Source organism: Ostrea edulis, chromosome 2 (assembly GCF_947568905.1).
Source record: "Ostrea edulis chromosome 2, xbOstEdul1.1, whole genome shotgun sequence".
Taxonomy (NCBI): Eukaryota; Metazoa; Mollusca; class Bivalvia; order Ostreida; family Ostreidae; genus Ostrea; species Ostrea edulis.
This window is the reverse complement of record NC_079165.1, coordinates 106125168-106144231: the sequence shown is the minus strand read 5'-3', so window position 1 is coordinate 106144231 and position 19064 is coordinate 106125168. Positions and strand designations below refer to the sequence as shown.

The window sequence follows — 19064 nt, the reverse complement described above, 5'->3', positions numbered from 1 at the left end:
TTTGACCATTTGCATTAGTAAATAAATTATGATAATGTTAACATTTGCATGTATTTCAAAGCACTAAAATTTAATGTACGTGTTCAGTGTATTTGCCTGTGCTTACATTGTACATACATATGATCCCTACAAATAAATATACAAAACTGTGTACCGTATGCGCTAAAACAAATAATGAAGCACTTTATGCAACTATAAGTAAATAAATCATTTACATTTCAAACATTTCATCACTCTTTTCCTTCTTAAAGAGGCCGGTAATTTCCATCTGTCACAATTCACGGGTTCGGCGGTCTGTTAAAACAATCTTCATCGTCCAAAGTTGATATAAGAATTTCGTGATTATCATGTCAGTTGACAACATTCTTTAATCAAAATTCAATCTGCCAGAGTTTATATTTCTTATTCTATAATTATCCAAGACAATATTTGGAGAACAAAATCATTTAAGCTCGTAATATCAAGACCTACAACTGCTTTGATCTAGTCACATGCACCTATTATTTCCATGATGCGATAATAACGGAACAAAACTCGGGTGAAACTAACATTACTGGTACATACAGAATTTAGTTGTCAGTTTCCTTAAAATGGTAATTTTCTCACTTCTACCCAGAGTTTAAAAATTCAAAGCAATAAAGCTCTACAACATCGTAACAAGAATCAATCGTACATAGGTACATTCTACATGCGTGACATTCTAAACGTTAAAACCTTATACTACATATACATGTGCATGAACATACATGTATATTTCACGCCAATCAACAGTATAAAATCCAGAATCTAGAAGTATAATCTACACTCTTTAGATTTGAATAAGCCGATATCAATTTACGAATCAGCACAACTGATATGTGTAGCAATTAAAAAAAATTATCATTACGGCATGATGTTTAATTTATTAATACTATTAGGGTATTGATCAAGACTATAAAATAATATGCTACAGATTTATTTACAAAATTCAACACTACACGCAATAAAGATCTTATGTGCGAAAATTTTCAATACAATGTCTCGATCGGCACGTGCTATCTAACGGACTTATCATCACACACCACCTAATTGGAGGGAGGTGTTGACAGGGTACAGGTAATCGCTTCAATTAGACAGTTTGGCGTGTTTTCTTTATAATTTATGCCATGCTAAAATTGTCCGACACAAACCTTCCCTAAACAAAATTACCGTCCGGATTAATGGTACAATTTTCAATGCATTATAACGTTTTGTAGTAGAAAGTGACCGTCCGGATCCGGAACGCGAATTTCCGGATTAATGATGTAAAATAATGTATAAAAATTCCGTTCCCTAGAAAAATCGTCCGGAAGGTGAAGCGTCCGAATTAATGGCGTCCGGATTACCGAGGCTCCACTGTATACATGTCTGAAATACATGTATGAATGTGTTTAAAACTTAATTTTCGGCACTTTCTCTTACACGAGGCATCATTTACATTTGCATTGCTACGCGATTAAAATGACGATTTAAAGAGTGAAATGACGGAGAGAACAAAATAGTTCAGTATTATCAGTCAATAAAACCCATAGATCTATATGATTGAATGAATGAACAAACACAGACACTACACAGAGGAGCTCGCACCATTTCCCATTTCGGAGACCTACTTTTCATTAATAATAAAACGATTTCTGAATTCCTAACCATGCACTCAAGGTTTTCTTTTTACCAAACTTTACGCATGGATAATTAACAAAAATCAATTTAAACATAATGAAGCCGTTTTTGGACTTGGCAACATCAGCTGACATGGGCAATTAACAGAATAATGTCGTGCGTACCCGATATGCGCTCAATACAATAATTTTCCACATTTTTATGCACTTCAGAGATTTATCGTACACAAGGAAACAGCTTTGATAGCAAACTGACGCTTGAATTGTTTGCCTTCGCAGCTTAAATTCGCACTACACAACAGATGCGGATTCCGACGCCTACCGAACATTCTTATTGTGGTCCCCGTTATAGCTAAATATCGAACATGCTTATTGTGGTCCCTGTTATAACTAACTACCGAACATGCTTATTGCAGTCCCCGTTATAATTAACTACCGAACATGCTTATTGTGGTCCCTGTTATAACTAACTCTCGGACATGCTTATTGTGGTCCCCGTTATAACTAAGTAGGCTATTTATTTTGGAAGAGTTTTCCAAGACTCAGAGAAAACCGTGAGGTAAACAATTAAAGCTGTGGTCGGGAATCCAGCTGTTTATTCGGAAGAGGACGATTACATGTAGTCAAGGTGCTGGCTCCTAGAGTACCTAGTTCCGACTGGGGCCTCGGTCATTCGTTATGCAAACGACAGCGTCGGACCCCCACGATGTTTTTTGCCGTTAAAATAGACATACTATATTGATCAAGAGTCCCACGCACGTTTTCAGGTGCAGCGCATTCACAAGAAAATGGTTATCATAACAATCGGTAAAGAACAATTAAAAATGCAAATATTTGAGATAGGAATTTCATTTTTGAAATATACTTGAGAGTATGAGCTGCTATATGCCGACATGAAGTGTTGCCGTTGATAAGCTCCTGTATTTGGAATTTATTTCTTATTTTACTTCTGTCGGGGAATTCCCAGCCATTGTTAAGATTATCAAGATTCATACGCACTTCGTTCACATTCTTGACGAAATGGCCATTTCAATTGGTAAATTATATCGAAGGCAAAACACTGAAAATGTAGATACTGTAAAATGTCTTTGAAGTCACGAAAGATTGTTGGTGCAGGGGTTTGAACAGTCTCGTTTAAATTCAGCATTTCACAAATTCGACAGTCGATATAACAATATAGTTTGCCAATACAACCTATCGATGGGTCAAATGCTGTCTGACTTATTTCATACCAATTGTTAGGCTGTTATTGGCACACAGATTTTGACTACGGATAATTCCGTTTAACTGATCAAGATATAGGGCTCACGGCGGGTGTGACCGGTCGACAGGAGATGCTTACTCCTCCTAGGCACCTGATCCCACCTCTGGTGTGTCCAGGGGTCCGTGTTTGCTTTACTCTATTTTGTATTGCTTATAGGAGTTATGAGATTGATCACTGTTCGCTATCTTCACTTTTTATAGGAGTGATGAGATTGATCACTGTTCGCTATCTTCACTTTTTATACTCCTATATACATTATACATACATGGATCAAGCTTGCGAATGTTATATTTCGTTGAACATCTATTGAAGAATTTTTACTAATATGTTGACGGTGCTGCCATTAGAGCGAGCGCGAATCAGGATTTCTCCCATGGAAGTAATTAGGTTTTACCCCTTGAATTGTTTTTAGGAGTCCCGTCGAAACTAGGGACTCACATTTATCATTTTACAGGTACAACTGAATGTGCATGAAAATAAGCAAATCTTTTTATTTTCTATTAACCCCAGGGGTCGTGGGTTTGAACCCTTAAACCGCCTCGCTCTATTGACATTTGTGAGCGCCTGATGTACATGCACATACACCTAACTTTTACCGATGGAATTAAGATATCAGTTTAAAACATAACGGGGAAATCGCAGAATCAAGGCAGTGATTATTCTAATAATTTATTACTCGCTTTAAAACAGTAGCATTTATTATAAAATATAGATCAATGAAGCACGCTGTTTTTAAAGAAAATCCATGCATGAGCGATACCAAACTTCAGTTGCATTTGACTAGTTTATAAGGAATGATATAAATAAATAGTTTCTTTACCACGACATCTAATAAAATTTTACAGGAATTCCTACATACACACGTACAGCTGAAACACACAGCACTAATTATCAGTAACAAGCTATCGCATCCATAGATGTCGCTACCTTTCATGTCTATTTCTAATCTACTTCCTAAGATTAAATGTACACAAATTTCATGTAACATTTCATCAAAATATTCTAACAAAGAACTCGACAAATGGAATTGATTCCGGATGTGTGACATTGTAACTGTTGATTTGTGGGTTTTACCAGAAATTAATTTGTTAATTTTTTATTCACTCTCCTTGGAACTGCCGAGTGACAAAGTACTCGAAAAATAAAAACCTCGGAAACACGAATAAATAGGAAACGTACGTGTGATTTAGTATTAAAATCGCCGAGTAGTCGCCTGGGGAAAAACTGGAAACGTGTGTTACCCATCCAAGCTTACTCGCGTGATCAAGAAAGGTAACTCTACCACATCACTAGAAATTCTAGCTTTCTAGCGAGGCAGTATAAGTTCCCTATATATACCGATCGCTGAAGCGCGAGTTCTCTCTGAATGATTGACACCTCTTCCCAAACGGCATTCGCCGTGCCCGGACGAAACCATATCCATACAGAGCTCTGAAGGGACTCCACCTCAGCAGGCCCACCAAACATTAGAACTAATCCAGGTACTGATCACGATCGCCATTGCTTAACTTGCGTGATCAAGAAAGGAACTGTACCACATCACTAGAAGAGCTAGGTCACTAGCGAGACAGTTTAAGTTCCCTGCATTACGACCGCTACACGTGGAAAATACGAAACTGATTATACTATTTGTGAAACTTCTTGATACCAAAATAACGCAAACAAACTATTTATATACCCCGGTTTGATTTTTTTTAAAATAATGTAGAATAAATAAATAAATAAATATCATTACAATCCCGTAAACTAGTGTATTTTCCTCTTAGAATTTGCAGCAATATATGGTTTTTACTGGACTTCAAGGAACCTCCAACTGTAAGGAAATACAACCGAAGTTACCGCCATGAGAGCCGGTTTAGATAACTGGATCGACATCACCGTCTTGGTTTTGTACTTTGTGTTCGTCTTCGCTGTCGGGGTTCTGGTAATTCTATTATTTGAATATTTCATGAAATACAAATCCTGCATTGCGTATTAATTCAGAAAATTGCTTTAAATTTTGATTCTTCTATCTAAAAGTCCATCTGGAGAAGAGACCAGAAAACGACCAAAGGCTACTTTTTGGCGGGAAGATCCATGATTCCGTTCCCGGTAAGTTTTTGTTAACCTTTCACACAAAAAGCTAACCGATCGCAACATTCAGGTAGGGGTGTTGAGTACAAATGTATTTTGGATGAAGTCTATCACTATACCATTTGTTCCAGTATAACATTGTAAATAAAGAATTTACTCAAACTTAAGAGGTCCATGGACCACAATGCTTACCGACGTCGAACTGCCTTTACAGTTAAATAAAGAGTAATTGGTAATGCAACCCAGCATCACCATCAAATAACAAACTAGAATGTACACAGCAGGAAAAAAAATTCAGCATGTCAAATTAAAAGACTTTGAATTATTGTATAGCTACACGTAACTCGAAAGTAAATGAGAAAGTACACGTACAGTAAAGTACATATTTCATTTTCTTACCCGACCAAAAAGTGTATGAAATGTGAATATAACGAACAGTGATCAATCTCATAACTCCTATAAGCAATACAAAATAGAGAGTTGGGCAAACACGGACCCTTGGCTATACCAGAGGTGGGATCAGGTGCATAGAAGGAGTAAGCGTCTCCTGTCGACCGGTCATACCCGCCGTGAGCCGTATATCCTGATCAAGTAAACGGAGTTATCCGAAGTCAAAATCAGTGTGCCAAGAATGGCCTAACAATCGGTATGAAATAAATCAGACAGCATTTGACCCAATGATATGTTTTATTGGCAAACTATATTGTTATAACGACCATAGAATTTGCGAAATGTTGACTTTAAACGAGACTGTTGAAACATCTGCACCATCAACGTGTTTGTATGTGAAAAAGGGAATAAATCTAATTCACATTTTAAAGATGTTGTAGTTGTTTTGCAAAAAGTATGTACATGTAATTGAGTGACACCACGGTCAGTATATTCATTATCATCACTGGAATAAGATCTATACTTCATCTTTGTTCCAAAGTTTGAAATAGATCCAGTAGATCCGGGGGGGGGGGGGGGATGAAAACAATGTGATTACATGTACAGACAACAGACGGACGGGTTACAATCTTCAATCAGAAATGCTCACTTATGCCTTTGCTTAAGTTGAGCCAAAATGATAACGTAATTTGATAACGATGTTTTTTTGCCAGTGTAAAGAATTCCCTTTATCAGCAGTTCCGTCATTGCTGACTTCGCTGTGGCTGGAGCGGACTGTGAGCAGCAATGTATCAGGGAATTGCCATTCCTAAGGATGTGTTTAAAGTAGGGTCTACAGCTACCTTGCAAAATTCACGAAATGCTGGATACGTTTTGTCAAGATGTCTTAGCAAAATGGTTTTAACGGACGATTTTGTGCAAATATTTTTTTGTGAATTGTGCTTTTAGAAGCTTACTCTGGAAGAAAATCGGTTTGTTGAGTCATGTAAATGATCTGAGGAATTGTAATAATAATAATGATTATTATTATTATGAGATAATACGTTTGGTCAAGTCGCCTTTTCAACAAATTTTCTAATTCATATTATTAAGAAATATTTTGTCACACTATGCTTTATTTGTAAGAACAATGCAATGCATATCGGTTTTATTTTCTCATAACAAAGTAGTCCGTGCGCATTAAGACATGGTGAGATTAGGTGTGAGTGTTCGTTTTGTGTCTCTTTAGATTGGGGCATCTCTATTTGCCAGCAACATCGGGGCGGAACATTTTATTGGCCTGGCCGGAAGTGGGGCGTCAAGTGGGATCGCTGCAGTGACATTTGAATGGGGGGTATGTAAAGTTAAATATATACCAGCGTTTCAGAATGGCTAGCAAAGTACGAAAAGCAACGTTGTAAAATAATGAGAAGAAAACTGTCATTTTTTGAAATGTATTATTTCTAATGGCTTTGTTATGTTGTGATCCAGGCGGTATTTTGCTTGTTGATGCTGGGTTGGGCATTCCTTCCGGTTTACTTGACATCAGAGGTAAGCGATCTGCAAGATGAAGAAAACTCTATGGTAGTGTTAAAGCTATACTTATATTTCAAAATATCAATCTCCGCGTTTATCATGTTTCCATATAATGCTTCATATGTTGTAAAAATCCAGATTTACACGATCCCAGAATTTCTGAAGAGACGTTTTGGCGGGAAAAGATTAAGAATTTATCACAGCCTGATACTTCAACTGTCTTATGTTGTTACCAAGATATCGGTAAGTAAATAAGACTTCAACTGTCTTATATTGTTATCAAGATATCAGTAAGTAAATCGGACTTCAACTGTCTTATATTGTTACCAAGATATCAATAAGTAAATCAGACTTCAACTGTCTTATATTGTTATCAAGATATCAGTAAATCAGACTTCAACTGTCTTATATTGTTATCAAGATATAGGTAAGTAAATCAGACTTCAATTGTCTTATATTGTTATCAAGATATCGGTAAGTAAATAAGACTTCAACTGTCTTATATTGTTACCAAGATATCGGTAAGTAAATCAGACATCAACTGTTTTATATTGTTATCAAGATATCGGTAAGTAAATAAGACTTCAATTGTCTTATATTGTTATCAAGATATCGGTAAGTAAATAAGACTTCAACTGTCTTATATTGTTATCAAGATATCGGTAAGTAAATCAGACTTCAACTGTCTTATATTGTTATCAAGATATCAATAAGTAAATCAGACTTCAACTGTCTTATATTGTTATCAAGATATAGGTAAGTAAATCAGATTTCAACTGTCTTATATTGTTATCAAGATATCAGTAAATCAGACTTCAACTCTCTTATATTGTTATCAAGATATAGGTAAGTAAATCAGATTTCAACTGTCTTATATTGTTATCAAGATATCAGTAAATCAGAGTTCAACTGTCTTATATTGTTATCAAGATATCAGTAAATCAGAGTTCAACTGTCTTATATTGTTATCAAGATATCGGTAAATCAGAGTTCAACTGTCTTACATTGTTACTAAGATATCAGTAAATCATATTTCAACTGTCTTATATTGTTATCAAGATATCGGTAAAGAGATGCGCAATCTATTATCCTTTATCAAATAAGGGTTCATAATTCCAATGTTATTCATACAATTGTTCTGACTGGACAAAAATAAAGCTGAACAAGAGTTTATACATCAATAAACCCGAAAACGCGATGGATTCATACACGCCTGAAAACAAATAACATAGTGCGGGGAAACTATTCAAATTTTTGCAATTGTTAATAAAGTGAATGAATTGGAATTACAAGAATCAAACATTCTTTTTAAAGAATTTATCGATGTTTAAACTCCGGACATTTTACTCACAAACTTAACATAAAAGTGCTTCGCACTTTTATTCAGTTTGTGAGTAAAATGTCCGGAGTTTACACATCGATACATTCTTCAAAAAGAATGTTTAATCCTATATTATTAATATGCATGAACATTCTAGAAGGAGATATTCTGCAATTTAATCTTTTTCTTACATGTACACTTGACACATGCATCTTAAATTAGACACTTGGAAAAATACAACGTATAGGATATTTCAGTCTATAGACTCATTTATACAAAACACGAAAGTGGAATGTATTAAAATGAAGGTACCAATCCGACCTAGTTGATAATGCCAATCTGATCTTGTTGTTTAAGGAATTGACAGTACTGACGTTGTTATTATTGAATTGACAGTACCAATCTGACGTTGTACTGACAGTACTAATCTGACGTTGTTAATGAATTGACAGTACTAATCTGATGTTGTTAATGAATTGACAGTACTAATCTGACGTTGTTATTCAATTGACAGTACTAATCTGACGTTAATGAATTGACGTTGTACTGACAGTACTAATCTGACGTTGTTAATGAATTGACAGTACTAATCTGACGTTTTTATTGAATTGACAATACTAATCTGACGTCATTGAATTGACAGTACTAATCTGACGGTGTTGTTGAATTAACAATTCTAATCTGACGTTCTTAATGAATTGACAATACTAATCTGACGTTCTTAATGAATTGACAGTACTAATCTGACGTTGTTTATGAATTGACAGTACTAATCTGACGGTGTTGTTGAATTAACAATATTAATCTGACGTTGTTAATGAATTGACAGTACTAATCTGACGTTGTTAATGAATTGACAGTATTATTCTGACGTTGTCATTGAATTGACAGTACTAATCTGACGTTGTACTGACAGTACTATAATCTGACGTTGTACTGACAGTACTAATCTGACGTTGTATTGACAGTACTAATCTGACGTTGCAGGTTGACGTGTACGCTGGTGCTGTGTTTATACAACAGGCCGTGGGGTGGAACACCTATCTGTCTATCCTTATTTTACTGGCTGTTACTGCTCTTTACACTATCTTGGGTGAGATCGATAAGCTAAACAATTTGCCACATTTGAATTACTGTCATAATTCAATTGCAGAAGTTTTTTGTTTACACGATTATGATATCGCTTCTGCTTGTATTATCGTTTAAAAATCTTTTAGGCTTGCTTCGGATTTAAAAATCATTGCAATTTTGTATATAATGCACATTTGCGATGAGTGTTTAATTTCACTTGATATATATATATATATATATATATATATATATATGTGTGTGTGTGTGTGTGTGTGTGTGTGTGTGTGTGTGTGTAATTATTGCAAATATCACCCGAACTCAAAAGTATCTGTTAAAAGGAATTAGATAATATATTCGCTATGAGCATGGTTTACTGTATATATTTCTCTGACTATATGTTGCCTAACAGGCGGACTGGCTGCTGTGATATTTACAGACACATTGCAGACCATCATCATGGTTGTCGGAGCTACAGCTTTGTCCATAATGAGTAAGGCTAATTGTTTGATCAATATACCAAAGGACAATATACGACAATATACGAGAACAGTTATCTTTGGACCCCGTGAATTTTAAGTTTATCAATGCTTTAAAGAAAGGCAAAATTCTATTTCATTTCATAAACGACATCCGGCTTGAATGTTTCGGGGAAAATGTAAGTCGAAAGTCTAAGATTTTACTCAAATTTGACAGCTCAAATAAAGAAAATCTGAGTTTTTTTCCCGAGAAATCCAAGTCAAGTCCAGTATAGCTTCACATAGTGTTTCGCTAATATTGATAGTCACTGCGAATATCTAACAAAATTTGTTAATTTCAATTTGTCAATTTTACTCAAATCTTGTTGAGATAGTGCTTTTTGTAACAGATTTTATCTTAGAATATACAGAGTGAAACTTTGGACAAACAACCTTTTTCCTTTCACTTACGGATACTGGAAAGGTAAATCTATAGCATAAAGATCATCAAATCCAGCACTGATAGTTTATGGACGAAACACCGCGGGAAAATAGACATTTTATGTCAAAATACAGACAATTAGTAGAATTGACTTCATTATTCCGAATCCAGGTCATGTTCATAAAATTGGAATAAAAACTGAGTTACTGAAGCAAATTTGAGTGGTCAAAGAGAGTGTTTTTCGTATACTTCACTGAAAAAACAAGAATTTACTTTTTAGGTTTCATAAAAGTTGGTGGAATATCTGCATTATTTGAAAAGTATTTCGAGGCCATTCCTTCTACGGAGAGCAGCGTGTTGTTCATGCCTGTAAATCTGTCGTCATTAAACAACACGTATAACCTGACGGACGGTCTATTTTCTAACGTCAGTCAGCAGTGCGGATTGCCTCGTTCTGATGCATTCCACATATTCCGGGACCCAGTTAACTCAGATTTACCCTGGCCCGGCGTAATGATCCGGACTACTTTCATTGGCACTTGGTTTTGGTGCTGCGACCAGGTATTGCTGAAAAAAAAACTTTTGGTCATTTACTTTAATGTTATCTATTTCTATAGACTTACATATATTTGAAAATATTTCCTATACCCATGTTTTCTCTTATAATCATATTAACAGTTGATCGTTCAGAGAACCTTGGCTGCCAAAAATATAGCCCACGCCAGAGCATCCACCATATTTGCTTCATACCTGAAGTTTTTACCTATGTTTATTATCATTTTTCCGGGGATGATAAGCAGAGTATTATTTCCAGGTAGGGATAAATTACATTTTACCTACAGACCATTAAATGTATTTGGTAACAAGTTATCCTTATTGATATGTTGATCACGTATTTCATTCAGACGCCGTGGCATGCGTAGATCCTCAGATTTGCATGGAGGTGTGTGAAAACCCAGCTGGCTGTTCCAACATTGCCTATCCTAAGCTAATTCTAGACTTGGCTCCTACTGGTGAGTCCACTCGGTAGCTGAATGTTTGCTTGAGCTTTACTACATGGTAGGGATTTGTACATCGTCTGCGATTTCAAAGTCGGACTTTTAGGATTCCATATTGCTGTATTCTGTAATTGAAATTCCTCAGAGCCACTGGGTGAATTTCTATTAAGCATTCAAGTAATATTGGGTGATTTTCTTGGTAAGGTTCATGTCAATTCTCAAAGAGTAATAACATAGGATCAATTGGAAAAGGATGTTACAGGAGTTCAAAGTCAGCATTTTGCGAATTCTATTGTTGTTATAATGGTCTACCGTAGTTTGCAACAACAACCTGTTATTAGGTCGAATGTTGTTTAACGTATTTCATAGTAATTGTTAGGCCGTTCTTTTCATGTTGATTTTGACTAGGGATTACTCCTTTTACCTGATCAAAATGAATAAGTGAAAATAACGAACAACGATCAATGTCATTAATCTCACACCCACATCCCTCCACACACATATTAAGTGAAAGGTGAAGATAACGAACAGTGATCAATTTCATAACTCCTATAAACAATCCAAAATAGAGTTGGGCAAATACAGACCCCTTGACATACCAGCGGTGGGACCAAGTGCTTTGGAGGAATAAGCATCCCCTGTTGGCCAGTTACACTCGCCGTGAACCCTATATCTTAATTAGGTAAATGGTGTAATCCATAATCAAAATCAGTGTGCCAAGAACGACCTAACACGAGCCCTATATTTTGATCAGGTAAACGGTCATCCTGTAGTCAAAATAGGTATGTAATTGAAATTAAAACATCAGACAGCATTCGAGCCAGTGATAGCTTGTATTTGCAAATTTGACCATTGTAACGACAATAGAATTTGAGAAATGATGATATTAAACGAAACTGTTGAAAACCCTGTAACATCAACTTATTTGCCAGTAGTCTGCCTCGATTTAAAAATTCATCATACGTAGATAACGTTCTCGTGTATCGAATCAGTTCAGAAACATAAACACAATACAATGTATGCAGGTGTTAATGGAATGTTGTTATACAAATATGGAAAGTTGGCGATGGAGAAACTGAAGTAATCTCGTTTGTCATATATATCATATAGGAGTTATGAGATTGATCACTGTTCGTTATCTTCACCTTGCATATAGCTGTGTTGTTAGTTTACCGCTGGCATCTATGTTCAATGAAATACTAAAATATGAAGCAGATATTGAAGACTCTGTATTGTCTTATATTTCGAGTTCACTCGGATATATTGAATCCACATATGACTGAAAATAAGTATCCTTAATAGATAAAACGTCGTCGATATACCTAAATGTTGAAATGAAGGCAACAGCAAGATAGAAGCTTTTGAATAATTCTTCCTACTAAGAAATTAAAAATAGATCAGCTAATAATGGAACACAATTCGTGCCCATGGGTATTCCAACAGACCGTTTGTGAACATGAAATTTTATTAACCAATGCTTTATTTGTCAAATTATTCTTAAATACAAAATCACCATTATGTAATCAAGCCAAGTTTGATTTTCGATTCTGTTCACACCAAGAGCAGAGCGGCTCAGAAAAGTGTTGGGGTCTAAGGATATTTTGGTTCGAACTTGCAAAATATAACTGATCAAAAGCATGTATGTTGTCGTAGATAGAAAGAAAATATTAAAGGATGATATTGCGCTTTAAGGCATGCGCGGACTGATGATGGCAGTGATGATAGCTGCTTTGATGAGTTCTCTGACGTCGATCTTTAACAGCTCCGCCACTCTGTTTACTATGGATCTGTGGACACGCTTTAGAAATCAAGCCACAGAAAGGGAACTTCTCATTGTAGGAAAGTACGTCTGGTAAATTTTCTACAAGATGCATGTTCCTTGCATGTTCTTTGGTCATTTTCAAATCAAGTAAGCCAAAACATGTCAATGTATGTTGAATAAATTTGAAATAGGTAAGATACTTATATGGATCTTAAATCAATCTTTTTTTCACCCTCTTTTGTTACTAAAATAGAATCACGTGTTAACATGCTTGTTCCTTTTCGATTGTAGGATATTTGTTGTGGTCCTTGTGGGAGTCAGCGTTCTCTGGATTCCTTTAATTCAAGCAGCACAAGGGGGACAACTCTATTTTACAATACAAGCCCTAACAGGATACCTGGCCCCTCCGATTGGAGGGATTTTCCTGCTGTCTATATTTGTCCCTAGAGTCAACGAACAAGTATATACGATACAAACTAATGACACATACCTGTTATTTACGTCGAACCATGCGTGTTTTACTTATGAATATGTAGCTTAATCACAAGTGTTAAGTCCATTAAAATCATATCTCAATGTCGTAGAATAATGCGTTTTCCGAGATTAGATCATTGGTTGTTGGATGTACATATATTTAGAAAAATAGATGTATTCTTCTACAGAATTTGATAAACAAAAGTCCTACAAAACATGGGTAACATTTATCCTGCAGGGTGCGTTCTGGGGTATGCTGATTGGTCACGTGATAGGCGTTACACGGATGATCCTGGACTTTGTATACCCCTCACCTAGATGTGGAGAAGCAGACACTCGCCCTGGTGTGGTTGCCGATATCCATTTCACTTATTTCTCCGTCCTCCTGCTGGGTCTGTCCTGGGCAGTATGTCTCACCGTAAGTCTGCTAACCAAGGCGCCGCCAAGGAAAGCGGTAAGAGTACTTTTATAAACAGAAAGGCCTTCTCATTTTATCAATTTTGTTTTATATAACAATAGTAGAATAACCATTTTTGAGAATCAGCAATAGTATTTTACCGGAAGGCATAACCAACGCGCCTAAACAGAGAGCACTGATTTCAGTACGGTCAACAAAGGCATCACTAGATTGATGGAATGTACTAGTTAAGGCATCACTAGATTGATGGAGTGTACTAGTTAAGACATCACTAGATTGATGGAATGTACTAGTTAAGGCATCACTAGATTGATGGAGTTAAGAAATCACTAGATTGATGGAGTTAAGACATCACTAGATTGATGGAATGTACTAGTTAAGACATCACTAGATTGATGGAGTGTGCTAGTTAAGACATCACTAGATTGATGGAGTGTACTAGTTAAGACATCACTAGATTGATGGAGTTAAGGCATCACTAGATTGATGGAGTTAAGACATCACTAGATTGATGGAATGTACTAGTTAAGACATCACTAGATTGATGGAGTGTACTAGTTAAGGCATCACTAGATTGATGGAGTGCATTAGTTAAGACATCACTAGATTGATGGAATGTACTAGTTAAGACATCACTAGATTGATGTAGTGTACTAGTTAAGACATCACTAGATTGATGGAATGTAATAGTTAAGGCATCACTAGATTGATGGAATGTACTAGTTAAGATATCACTAGATTGATGGAATGTACTAGTTAAGACATCACTAGATTGATGGAATGTACTAGTTAAGACATCACTAGATTGATGGAGTGTACTAGTTAAGGCATCACTAGATTGATGGAGTGTACTAGTTAAGACATCACTAGATTGATGGAGTTAAGGCATCACTAGATTGATGTAGTGTACTAGTTAAGGCATCACTAGATTGATGGAGTGTACTAGTTAAGGCATCACTAGATTGATGGAATGTAATAGTTAAGGCATCACTAGATTGATGGAATGTAATAGTTAAGGCTTCACTAGATTGATGGAGTTAAGGCATCACTAGATTGATGGAGTTAAGGCATCACTAGATTGATGGAGTGTGCTAGTTAAGACATCACTAGATTGATGGAGTGTACTAGTTAAGGCATCACTAGATTGGTGGAGTTAAGGCATCACTAGATTGATGGAGTTAAGACATCACTACATTGATGGAGTGTGCTAGTTAAGACATCACTAGATTGATGGAGTTAAGGCATCACTAGATTGATGGAGTGTACTAGTTAAGCATCACTAGATTGATGGAGTTAAGACATCACTAGATTGATGGAGTGTACTAGTTAAGACATCACTAGATTGATGGAATGTAATAGTTAAGACATCACTAGATTGATGGAATGTAATAGTTAAGGCATCACTAGATTGATGGAGTTAAGGCATCACTAGATTGATGGAGTTAAGGCATCACTAGATTGATGGAGTGTGCTAGTTAAGACATCACTAGATTGATGGAGTGTACTAGTTAAGGCATCACTAGATTGGTGGAGTTAAGGCATCACTAGATTGATGGAGTTAAGACATCACTAGATTGATGGAGTGTGCTAGTTAAGGCATCACTAGATTGATGTAGTGTACTAGTTAAGGCATCACTAGATTGATGGAGTGTACTAGTTAAGACATCACTAGATTGATGGAGTTAAGACATCACTAGATTGATGGAATGTAATAGTTAAGACATCACTAGATTGATGGAATGTACTAGTTAAGACATCACTAGATTGATGGAGTGTACTAGTTAAGGCATCACTATATTGATGGAATGTAATAGTTAAGGCATCACTAGATTGATGGAATGTAATAGTTAAGACATCACTAGATTGATGGAGTTAAGGCATCACTAGATTGATGGAATGTACTAGTTAAGACATCACTAGATTGATGGAGTTAAGGCATCACTAGATTGATGGAGTGTACTAGTTAAGACATCACTAGATTGATGGAGTTAAGGCATCACTAGATTGATGGAATGTACTAGTTAAGACATCACTAGATTGATGGAGTTAAGGCATCACTAGATTGATGGAATGTACTAGTTAAGACATCACTAGATTGATGGAGTGTACTAGTTAAGACATCACTAGATTGATGGAGTTAAGGCATCACTAGATTGATGGAGTGTGCTAGTTAAGGCATCACTAGATTGATGGAGTTAAGACATCACTAGATTGATGGAGTTAAGACATCACTAGATTGATGGAGTTAAGGCATCACTAGATTGATGGAGTGTACTAGTTAAGACATCACTAGATTGATGGAGTGTACTAGTTAAGGCATCACTAGATTGATAAAGTGTACTAGTTAAGACATCACTAGATTGATGGAGTGTACTAGTAAAGACATCACTAGATTGATGGAGTTAAGGCATCATAAGATTGATGGAATGTACTAGTTAAGACATCACTAGATTGATGGAGTGTACTAGTTAAGACATCACTAGATTGATGGAGTTAAGGCATCACTAGATTGATGGAATGTACTAGTTAAGGCATCACTAGATTGATGGAGTGTACTAGTTAAGGCGTCACTAGATTGATGGAGTTAAGACATCACTAGATTGATGGAATGTACTAGTTAAGACATCACTAGATTGATGGAATTAAGACATCACTAGATCGATGGAGTGTACTAGTTAAGGCATCACTAGATTGATGTAGTGTACTAGTTAAGACATCACTAGATTGATGTAGTGTACTAGTTAAGACATCACTAGATTGATGTAGTGTACTAGTTAAGGCATCACTAGATTTATGTAGTGTACTAGTAAAGACATCACTAGATTGATGGAGTTAAGGCATCACTAGATTGATGGAGTGTACTAGTTAAGGCATCACTAGATTGATGGAGTTAAGGCATCACTAGATTGATGTAGTGTACTAGTTAAGGCATCACTAGATTTATGTAGTGTACTAGTAAAGACATCACTAGATTGATGGAGTTAAGGCATCACTAGATTTATGTAGTGTACTAGTAAAGACATCACTAGATTGATGGAGTTAAGGCATCACTAGATTGATGGAGTGTACTAGTTAAGGCATCACTAGATTGATGGAGTTAAGGCATCACTAGATTGATGTAGTGTACTAGTTAAGGCATCACTAGATTGATGGAGTTAAGGCATCACTAGATTGATGGAGTTAAGGCATCACTAGATTGATGGAGTGTGCTAGTTAAGACATCACTAGATTGATGGAGTGTACTAATTAAGGCATCACTAGATTGGTGGAGTTAAGGCATCACTAGATTGATGGAGTTAAGACATCACTAGATTGATGGGGTGTGCTAGTTAAGGCATCACTAGATTGATGTAGTGTACTAGTTAAGGCATCACTAGATTGATGTAGTGTACTAGTTAAGGCATCACTAGATTGATGGAGTGTACTAGTTAAGGCATCACTAGATTGGTGTAGTGTACTAGTTAAGACATCACTAGATTGATGTAGTGTACTAGTTAAGACATCACTAGATTGATGTAGTGTACTAGTTAAGGCATCACTAGATTGATGTAGTGTACTAGTTAAGGCATCACTAAATTGATGTAGTGTACTAGTTAAGATATCACTAGATTGATGGAGTGTACTAGTTAAGGCATCACTAGATTGGTGGAGTTAAGGCATCACTAGATTTATGGAGTTAAGGCATCACTAGATTGATGGAGTGTACTAGTTAAGACATCATTAGATTGATGGAATGTACTAGTTAAGACATCACTAGATTGATGGAGTGTACTAGTTAAGACATCACTAGATTGATGGAGTGTACTAGTAAAGAAAATAAATGATGAAACGGATCAAAATTAAGAGAAGGATGAATTGAAAAAGGCATTTAAACTTATCAACTGATTTGTTAGTGAGAAGATCTATATATAAGTTTTGAATTAAAATTTGAAAGAGTAATGATAGCATTGAAACAAGATCTCTTCAATAAATCATGATATCTGACGACTTTCGGATATGACCTTGAAAGTGGAGGTCACTTGTCATGGGAGACTTTGGCACAAGGAAGAACCTTACTGCTATGGCCGTATGGGTCATGAATAGGTCACAATTTGTGGCAATTCACATGATGGTGTCTCAACATAAGTGAAAAAATCTTGAATGGGACATTGAACATCTTACAAACAAAAACACATTTAGGATAAAAGCTCATAATTACAGAATGTGTTTCTTGTCCTGTCTATACATAATGCACCATGTTTATTTCTAGTTAAAAGGATTAACTGTTTGGACGACTGAAAAATTTGAAGCACCACCAAAGGAAGAGAGAAGCGTAATTACATCAGGTTTGTTTTACTTAAATGATACTCAAATTCGAAATTTAGAAGTTGAATTCAAATTCTCGAAAAACTATAAAGACACACATGCATATATATATATATAATATTTTATATATATATTGTATACTTAAAACCGAAGATAAATCTGGGTACTCATAACAGTCACAGAGTGAAATAATTCCTCTTCCAACATTGTTTTATCAGCATAAAATCATACTTTCTAGAAATGGTCAAACTCAACGACATTTCGGTAGAGGTAACATCCGAAGATGGTGAGAATGAATCCCTCAAAAACGAGAAATTTCGCACAAGTTGTTCCTCATTGGAGAATGAAGACGGACCCGGATTACGCTTCAGAAGAAAATTATATATGACAAGGAAGACAAATATCATCCTGAACATCAATGCCTTGATTCTGATTGCTGTTTTTGTGTTTCTTTACGTTTATTTTGCTTAGAATGATACCAGGGTTCCTAGTGTTAAGACAATTTACATTCATGTCTTATGACGTTGCATACTTTGACTGCGTTGTTCTTTTATTAAAATTTTCACGAAATTGATGAGCGCTGGTGTTGACAAAAAGTTGTAAACCTCAATCCGAGACATAATCATCAGTTCCAACTGCTGGACATGTGTGCTACATTTAAAAAATCAGTACGTTCTACTGTTTTCTCATTTTCTAATATTTGGCATAACATACCCGAAACGACTGAGTTAATTATGATACACAAAATACGTACAAAACAGATGCATTAGAGAGGTAAATGTCCAGAGTGGATCTCTAACAACACGATATAAATGTCCAATATTGGGAACTGATTACAGTATTTTTGATGGTTCATCTGAAACCTTCCTACAGTATTGTGATGTAGATATTCTATTGTATTATATAACGTGCAGATCTGGGATATTCTTGCTGGTTATG

General features: G+C 35.8%; 1 protein-coding gene across 1 annotated transcript; it reads left to right on the top strand.

The window, feature by feature from the left end:
• Positions 1–4744: 4744 nt before the first annotated feature.
• Positions 4745–18596, top strand: LOC125680228 (sodium/mannose cotransporter SLC5A10-like). Its single transcript, XM_048919666.2, has 15 exons — positions 4745–4825; positions 4921–4992; positions 6593–6697; positions 6835–6894; positions 7018–7122; positions 9188–9293; positions 9681–9761; positions 10449–10729; positions 10847–10982; positions 11074–11181; positions 12859–13009; positions 13220–13388; positions 13641–13856; positions 18070–18145; positions 18364–18596. Exons 1-15 carry the CDS (start codon positions 4745–4747, stop codon positions 18594–18596), a joined length of 1980 nt encoding a protein of 659 aa, XP_048775623.2.
• Positions 18597–19064: the final 468 nt, after the last annotated feature.

Coding starts and splice junctions, on each gene's coding strand:
- LOC125680228 (XM_048919666.2), top strand. CDS start 4,745: ATGAGAGCCGGTTTAGATAACTGGATCGACATCACCGTCTTGGTTTTG. Junction 4,993..6,592: donor GATCCATGATTCCGTTCCCG/GTAAGTTTTTGT, acceptor GTGTCTCTTTAG/ATTGGGGCATCTCTATTTGC. Junction 13,389..13,640: donor TCCCTAGAGTCAACGAACAA/GTATATACGATA, acceptor TTTATCCTGCAG/GGTGCGTTCTGGGGTATGCT.